Source organism: Nicotiana tabacum, chromosome 1 (assembly GCF_000715075.1).
Source record: "Nicotiana tabacum cultivar K326 chromosome 1, ASM71507v2, whole genome shotgun sequence".
Lineage (NCBI taxonomy): Eukaryota > Viridiplantae > Streptophyta > Magnoliopsida > Solanales > Solanaceae > Nicotiana > Nicotiana tabacum.
In genome coordinates this window covers 220,238,727-220,247,652 of record NC_134080.1, presented here as the reverse complement: position 1 = coordinate 220,247,652, position 8,926 = coordinate 220,238,727, and the positions used below count along the sequence as shown (strand labels likewise).

The 8,926-nt window shown below is 38.4% G+C and overlaps 1 protein-coding gene across 1 annotated transcript; it reads left to right on the top strand.

The window, feature by feature from the left end:
• Positions 1-4,890: 4,890 nt before the first annotated feature.
• Positions 4,891-8,456, top strand: LOC107803423 (uncharacterized). The gene is made up of 3 exons (XM_075257411.1): positions 4,891-6,294; positions 6,625-8,015; positions 8,125-8,456. The coding sequence occupies exons 1-2, from the start codon at positions 5,004-5,006 to the stop codon at positions 7,974-7,976; spliced, it is 2,643 nt and encodes an 880-aa protein (XP_075113512.1). The 5' UTR covers positions 4,891-5,003; the 3' UTR covers positions 7,977-8,015; positions 8,125-8,456.
• Positions 8,457-8,926: the final 470 nt, after the last annotated feature.

Below are 8,926 nucleotides of genomic sequence, written 5' to 3'. Positions count from 1 at the left end.
AAAGATGACAAATTTGCTAAAAGAGCCAAAGCCTGTGTGTTTATGGGCTATTACAGCACACAAAAGGTTTATTTGTTGATGAATTTGTCTACCAAACATTTCTTTGTGATCAGAGATGTTGTCTTCAAGGAGTCAGTCTTTCCCTTTATACACTCACAGACTTCTAAATCTCCTTTAATTACTGACTTTCTTATGCAGGACCTTAAGGTATTTTCTAATACACAGATTCCTGTTGTTGTTCCCACTCAACCAATTGCAGAAGCTACATTACCATTTGTAGATCAACATGCTAGTAACATAGTTGATGCTGATGCGGTTGAAGATCCCCCTCATGATTCTTATGCTGAAGCCAACAGTCATGGATAATCTCATGATGTTCCAATGAACAACTTGCCAAACATAGGTGTTGGGAAAACTTCACATACATATTCAGGAGATTTTGTAGAAGAAGAAGCAGGCACTTCCTCAGCTTTAGAAAACCCTTCCATACTCAGAAAATCAAAGAGGCAATGTGTTCAACCAATATGAATGAAAGACTATGTATCAACTAGGAATAATACCAGCATATATCCCATAGCCAACTATCTATCCTACAACAATACTACCACTTAATATCAGTCCTATTTGGCTAAGTCCTCCAATCTAGTGGAACCTCAAACTTTCAAGCAGGCAGCCAAAGATGAAAGATGGATAGAGGCCATGAAGTAAGAGATCAAAGCTCTAGAGGATATCCATACTTGGGAAGTAGTACTACTACCTCAAAGGAAACATGTAGTGGGATCTAAGTGGGTATATAAAATAAAGTATCATGCTAATGGTGAAGTTGAAAGGTTCAAGGCAAGGCTAGTAGCCAAAGGGTATAGCCAACAAAAAGGTTTGGATTATCATGATACATTTTCACTTGTTGTGAAGATGGTCACTGTAAGATCAGTGATAGCAAGGATGAAACTTATGTCAAATGGATATTTACAATGCCTTCTTACAAGATGACATTTGTGAAGAAGTCTACATGAAAATGCCCGAGGGATTCAGAAATCAGGGGGAGAAGAAAGTGTGCAAGTTGAGAAAGTCTCTATATGGACTCAAATAGGCCTCTAGGCAATGGAATATCAAGCTCTCAGATGCTCTATTGAGTGCAGGTTTTGTTCAAAGCACTCATGATTACTCTCTATTCACCTTGAAGAAACAGGGAGACATAGTGATTATCCTTGTCTATGTTGATGACTTGCTGATCACTGGCAGTAATATACAACTAACCACTGAAGTCAAACAAGTCTTGCATCATCAGTTCAAGATGAAGGACTTAGGGGATCTGAAGTGTTTAGATTTAAATCTGGCATAATGCTAAATGAGAGGAAATATGTGTTGGTGTTAATCTCTGCGCTGGGGTTAAGTGGAGCCAAACTAGTCAATATACCTTTTCAATCAAACCTAAAACTCATCATAGTAGAGTTTGATACTGCCACATGAGCTACAGATGATACACTTTTAGAGGATGCAAGTCTCTACCAAAGGCTTGTTGGGAAGCTAATGTATGTGACTATCACTAGGCCTGACATCAGTTATGCAGTTCAAACCTTGAGTCAGTTTATGCAAAGACCTAAGAAGTCACACTGGGAGGATGATACCAGAGTTGTAAGATACCTGAAATGTTCACTAGGATAAGGAGTATGGCTTAAGGCAGAACCTAGTAATACTCTAACATGCTGATGTGACTCAGATTGGGCTGCTTGCCCAAACACCAGAAGATGTGTAACAGGCTATGTTATCAAGTTTGGAAGCTTCTTGATCTCCTGGAAGTCCAAGAAACAATACACTGTGTCTAGGAGTTCGGCTGAAGCAGAGTATAGAAGCATGGCCTCAAGTGTTGCAGAAGTCACTTGGCTGCTTGGATTATTTCAGGAGTTGGGAGTTCAAATCCTTCAACCTGTAGCTATGATAAGTGATAGCAAAACTGTTATGTAAATAGCTGCTAATCCCATTTTTCACGAAAGGACAAAACATATCGAGATCGATTGCCACTTTATTCGAGACAAGATTAAAGGGGGAATGGTACAGGCATTCTATGTGCTTACCAGGGATCAACTAGCCGATTTGTTGACTAAGGGCTTAGGACAACAACAACACTTGCATTTGTTAGGCAAGCTGGGTGTGCTCAACATATTGCACCCTCCAGCTTGAGGGGGAGTATTATCAGTGCAGCTGGATTTGTAATTGTGCACGTGGCTTATTTAATAGGCAGATTATTAGTGAGTTAGTTAGGTGGTTATTAGTTGTCAATTAGCTGACATTAGTTGGGTAGTTAACTTGTATATATGTACGCCTACTATAGCTGAAGCAATGTAACATTATCATTTCTCAAAATTCATTTCTCTCTTCTCTTCTCCAACTTTCTCTCTAAGTATTCCCATGGATGAACACTGTTCTCATCCACAATTTAACATAGTGCTCCCACTATTCCAATTTACTTAAGGGTTATTTGGTAGGAGGTATTAGAAAAAATAATGCAAGCATTAGCTCTATGCAATACTAATACCTTGTTTGATATATTTTTTCAACTTGTGTATAACTAATAGTTACATTAGCTCTATGCATTACTAATACCTTGTTTGGTACATTTTTTCAACTTGTATTAGTTATACATCATACTTGGCATTATCCTATGCATAAGTAATGCATAGAAAACCATGACATTAGTAATACCAATGCTTTAATGCATGCATTAGCATAATTAAAGACAAAATTATCCTTAAAGTCCCTTAAAGCTAGAGAATATGGAGGGCATTTTTGTAAGCAACTATTTTTTTTAAAAATTATGCAATGTATTATAATTTTAATACACCACACCAAACAGTAGATAAAAAATAATATTTGCATAACTAATGCTTGCATTACTAACCCATGTGTTACTAATCCATGCATTACTAATACATAGCAGTGGCAAACGGGCGGGTCGGGTTGGATATGGTTCGGGTCGAAGACGGGTAATGAAAAAACGGATCAATTATCCAACCCGACTCATATTTAATACGGATAAAAAACGGGTTAACCGGCGGATAATATGGATAACCATATTATCCATGACTTCTTGCATATGATCACCTTTGGGAGATTTCTTAGTCTCCCTAACTTGAGAAATCCCCAATTTGAGGCTTTACAAATATAAAAGTTAGACCCATTAGTTATCCAGTGGTTACCCATTGGTTATCCATTTTCTAAATGGATAATATGGTTCTTATCCATATTTGACCCGTTTTTAAATAGTTCATTATCCAACCCATTTTTAGTGAATAATATGGATGATTAACTGTTTTCTTTTAACTATTTTGTCACCCCTACTAATACACCTTATTCCACACTATTCTTATACACCCTACCAAGCGACCCCTTAATTTGACTCTTATTCGAGGTTTAAAAAGGAACAAAAGCTTTTGTATTTTTTTTAAGCATATATTCTCCATGAAGAATGGCTAGGATCAATGAAGTAGACAATTAATCAACCAAATATAGTGTAGCACATGGTAATGAGGTATTTGTCCTCTTAGTTTAGCAACTCCATCACGTAGTTACCTTAAAATAGGGCTTTAAAAACTCATCTAGTCTCTCACAAACAATCATTCTCTCATTTAAGATGGGAATTTTGGCCCAAAAAAAAAACTAAGATATGAATCTAAGTAATTAGTTGTGCTTCTGACTTGGTATTAAGTGGCGTTTGAAATATATACTAAAACTAATAGCCGCCTTTCACATTTCACAAGCTGTAATTTTCTTTATTTAGTAACACAAAATGCAGTGAGAGTTCCATTTGGAACTGCTGAAACATATCAATATTAAATAAAATGTTCATTTCCAGTTGGCAACAAGTAATTTCTTTAGCCATCACCTCTGATCCGAAAACAAAAATTCCATGTAGTTTGCAAAAGAAAAGTACTACTAAAAAAATAAGAATTAGCGACGGACAAATTCTCTAGTTAAACAGTAAAATCCGTCGTTAATATTACTTAACGATAAATTATCAATAAACGAGCTTTCGTAGTTAATTCTGTTTTTTACTAGCTTGATGAAAATGAAGAAGAAGAAAAAGTTCTTAATATTAGAAGAAAACATGCATTGTTTAATTTTCCTTCTTCAAATCAATTAGGAAGGCATGAAGGTCGAGAATATTAGGATAGAAGGCTAAGTAGTCGAGTGTTTTCCTTATTCGTGCTAGTAATAGCAGTGTTAGTCTTGTATTTTCCTATTCGTAGATTTCTATAGCTATTTACTATTTCTTTCGATTCGGTTTTCATGTTGGATTGCTGGTATTACTGCTTGTTGTTACGAATTCCTTTTCATCTTTCCTTGAGCCGAGATTATTCCGAGGGTCTATCCGGAATAGTCTCTCTACCTTTATCCAAGGTAGGGGTAAGGTCTTTATACACATCGATCCCAAATCCCACTTCTGAGATTATACTGTGGGTTTGTTGTTATTGTTGTCGTCGTCGTCGTAAATCGAAAGTCAAACCACAAAACTTTACTAGTTAGGGATGTATATAGAAATAACGAGGAAACAAACAAAACTACCAATAATTGTATGATATCTAAGTGTTCATGAAAACTAATACTGGCAAGAGAGTGGAAATATTAAAAAATAACAATCACACTTTGCTTTACTCCATTTTCTGTGTAGCAGGTAATACTACTTGTTAAAAAGATACTATGGAAATATTCAAAGTGATCCAGAAATGGACTTTAATTAATAAGATGATAATTTGTAGATCCAGCTGTTAAGAGTTGTTATAAATTTTAGTCTTTGATTATCAATCAGACCAATTGAATTGGTCCTTTAAACAGCTCTTTAGAAGCAATTGCTTCCCTAGGAACGTTACTATAAATACATTGGCCATTGATCCATTAAAGGCATCATCTTTCAACACTGTTTCCTTTCTTCTTCTACTCCTTCAAAGTTTTTGGAGATTTCACTAGCCATATTTGGAAGGCTAGGGCAGGAATTTGCCGGCGAAATGAGTCGGTTTCACGGTGGCGGCCCTGCCAAGGGTCGTCGCTATTTGCCACAAATCTTACTGGCGTTGGCCATATTGGCAGTTGCTAATGTAGTGTCAGCAGATCCTTATATATATTCTTCTCCACCACCTCCAGCATACGAGTACAAGTCACCACCACCTCCTTCTCCTTCTCCGCCACCACCTTATGTGTATAAATCTCCACCTCCCCCATCACCTTCTCCCCCACTACCATATGTTTATAAATCACCTCCACCTCCTTCTCCATCACCACCTCCACCATATGTGTATAAGTCTCCTCCACCCCCATCATCTTCACCCCCACCACCTTATGTGTATAAATCACCACCTCCTCCTTCGCCATCTCCCCCGCCCCCGTATGTGTACAAATCTCCTCCTCCACCATCACCTTCACCACCACCTCTATATTATTATAAGTCGCCACCTCCACCTTCACCATCACCTCCACCACCATATTATTATAAATCTCCGCCACCACCCTCGCTATCACCACCTCCACCTTACTATTATAAGTCTCCACCGCCACCTTCTCCTTCACCTCCTCCACCATACTACTATAAATCTCCACCACCTCCTTCACCTTCACCTCCGCCACCTTATTATTACAAGTCTCCGCCTCCTCCGTCACCATCACCACCACCACCATACTATTATAAGTCCCCACCACCACCTGCTAAGTCACCTCCTCCCCCATACTACTACAGTTCTCCACCACCACCACTAAAGTCTCCTCCTCCACCATATTATTATTCCTCACCGCCACCACCAAAGAAATCACCCCCGCCACCATATCACTATACTTCCCCACCACCACCAATTAAGTCTCCTCCTCCACCGTATTACTATTCCTCACCACCACCGCCAAAGAAATCACCTCCTCCCCCATATCACTATAGTTCCTCACCTCCACCAGTTAAGTCTCCTCCTCCACAATATTACTATTCCTCACCACCGCCCCCCAAGAAATCACCTCCTCCACCATATTATTACTCTTCTCCACCACCACCAAAGAAATCACCACCGCCACCATATCACTACTCTTCCCCACCACCACCAGTAAAGTCACCTCCAACTCCATACTACTACACCTCCCCACCACCTCCAAAGAAGTCTTCTCCCCCACCGTACTATTACGCTTCACCACCACCACCTACTCAGTACTATCCTCCATATCATCATTTGGTGGTCAAGATTGTCGGAAAGGTCTACTGTTTTAGATGCTATGATTCAAAATATCCAGAGAAGTCTCATGGCAAGAAACACCTGAAAGGTACAATACTTTTTATTACACATCCACTCTTTTTATTAACTTTAATTTATCACCAAAAATTGATTTAACTATATATTTTCCTTTTTGTTGCTTTATTCGTTAAGCTCTTACCAAAATACCCAAAAATGTGCTAGTAAAAAATTTGCGCGCATCACAATCACTAGATTTTCCTTTTTGAAAAATAAGATTTTAAAATATCAAAAATATTTACAACGTAGTAACTATAAATATTTTTGTAACTATGGAGTAAAATATTGAAAATGACATATGTTAGCAGCTAAATAACTTTAGTGTTAATTAATATATTAATTCTTTTTTCATATGAATTAGGTGCTGTTATTAAGGTGACTTGCAAGGCTGGTGACAAGAAAATTGTGAGTTATGGTACCACAAGGATCAACGGCAAATTCAGCATTACTGTTAAAGGATTTGAATATGCCAAATATGGAGCAAAGGCTTGCAAGGCTAAACTACACAATGCTCCAAAGGATTCTAATTGTGACATTCCTACAAACCTTCACTGGGGAGTAAAGGGCGCTAACCTAAAAGTGAAGTCAAAGAACCATTATGAAGTTGTACTTTATGCAAAACCATTTGCTTATGGCTCTAAGACACCTTATGCAAAATGCACAAAACCTCTGCCTACGCCTGCTCCATACTACTACAAATCTCCTCCACCTCCATCGCCGATTTATATTTACAAGTCACCACCTCCAACAACCCCGACATATGTTTACAAATCTCCACCGCCACCAACTAAGTCTTCACCATCTCCTTATTACTACAAGTCTCCACCTCCACCATCACCAAAACCTGCTCCTGTATACTATTATAAATCACCACCACCTCCATCAACATTGCCTCCACCTCCTTACTATTATAAATCTCCTCCACCACCATCACCTTCTCCTCCCCCTCCATATTATTACAAGTCGCCACCGCCCCCGTCACCATCGCCTCCACCACCATACTACTATAAGTCACCACCCCCACCATCCTCATCACCACCTCCGCCCTATTATTACAAGTCTCCACCTCCACCATCACCAAAACCTGCACCTATATACTATTATAAATCACCGCCACCCCCGTCACCATCGCCTCCACCTCCTTACTATTACAAATCTCCTCCACCACCATCGCCTTCTCCTCCTCCTCCATATTACTACAAGTCGCCACCACCCCTGTCACTATCACCTCCACCACCATATTACTATAAGTCACCACCACCACCATCCCCATCACCACCCCCATCCTATTATTACAAGTCTCCTCCTCCGCCATCTCCATCACCACCCCCGCCCTATTACTATAAGTCTCCCCCTCCACCGGCTCCGTCACCACCCCCGCCCTATTACTACAAGTCTCCTCCACCACCATCACCATCTCCTCCACCACCCTATTACTATAAATCACCACCACCTCCATCGCCATCACCTCCACCTCCATATTACTACAAGTCTCCACCACCGCCATCTCCATCACCGCCACCACCCTATTACTACAAGTCTCCTCCTCCACCGTCGCCTTCTCCTCCACCTCCATACTATTACCACTCTCCACCTCCTCCAGTAAAGTCTCCTCCTCCTGCTTATTACTACAGCTCACCTCCTCTACTCGTGAAATCACCTCCTCCACCAGTATACATTTATGCGTCTCCGCCACCTCCAATCCACCACTAAGTGTTTCTAAGAGCTCAGCCATTCTCCACAATCAATCAAGTGAGTTGCTGTTTGAGTTGTGTATTCTTTTTTGCCATATGAAATCAACTTTTTATTTTTCTTTTCTTTGAATTAAGTTCTGATCTTCTATTTCATTGTTTCTTTTCAGATTTTAGTTTGAAGCACTAAAATATAAAAGCTAGCTTCTTGAGAAAAAGATTCAAGCGTCAAATGATACAAAGCAACTAATTTATGGAATAAGATATTCAACCTTTCAATTGAAGGATTGATTCTTATTGCACATTGTTCTCTAGTGTATTCACGTGGACAAGGCTAAAATAACTTTGATTCTTCATAAATAGAGTTTGTTTTTTAGTAATTTATTGTTGTATTGAGGATGCCCTCGTTTTATTCATTTCCAATTAATTATTGCAAGCTGTTTTCTTGTAATACCTTGGTGTACTTTGTACACAAATCAATAAGAAGATCAATTTTGTTGTATTCACTGTTTTTTCTTTTTCCTTTTCCCACTCGGTAAACAAATAAATAAGTCTTATCTTTATATTTTAAAAAATGAAAATGAAAACACCAATAATTATTTTAAGATCTTTAATAGTTTTAAGGTAAAAGAAATTCAAGACATATATAAGTAACACGTACCTCTCGTGTACTTTTTATACTTAAGATTTTTTTTTAAAATAAAGCAAAATCCTTTACATTATTCCTATGAGAGTTTGTAGTATTGAATTGTCTCATTATTGTTTTGAAAGTATGCAAACTTTATGTTTACAAGTTGACCAATAATTGTTTGATGATTATACTCAAAGTTGACATTTTATTACCATTAATATACAAAAAAATTATATTATACGGGGACAACTATATTGTGTATATTCCCGATAAACTACGCGAACACTAGACAGAGTACGTAATTTTAATATTCCTTGAAATAGAGCAGACGATACCTAATT

Bases quoted from the DNA above. Each gene is read 5' to 3' on its own strand.
- LOC107803423 (XM_075257411.1), top strand. From the start codon at position 5,004: ATGAGTCGGTTTCACGGTGGCGGCCCTGCCAAGGGTCGTCGCTATTTG. The intron at 6,295-6,624 runs GTACAATACTTT...CATATGAATTAG, and splicing joins TGGCAAGAAACACCTGAAAG to GTGCTGTTATTAAGGTGACT.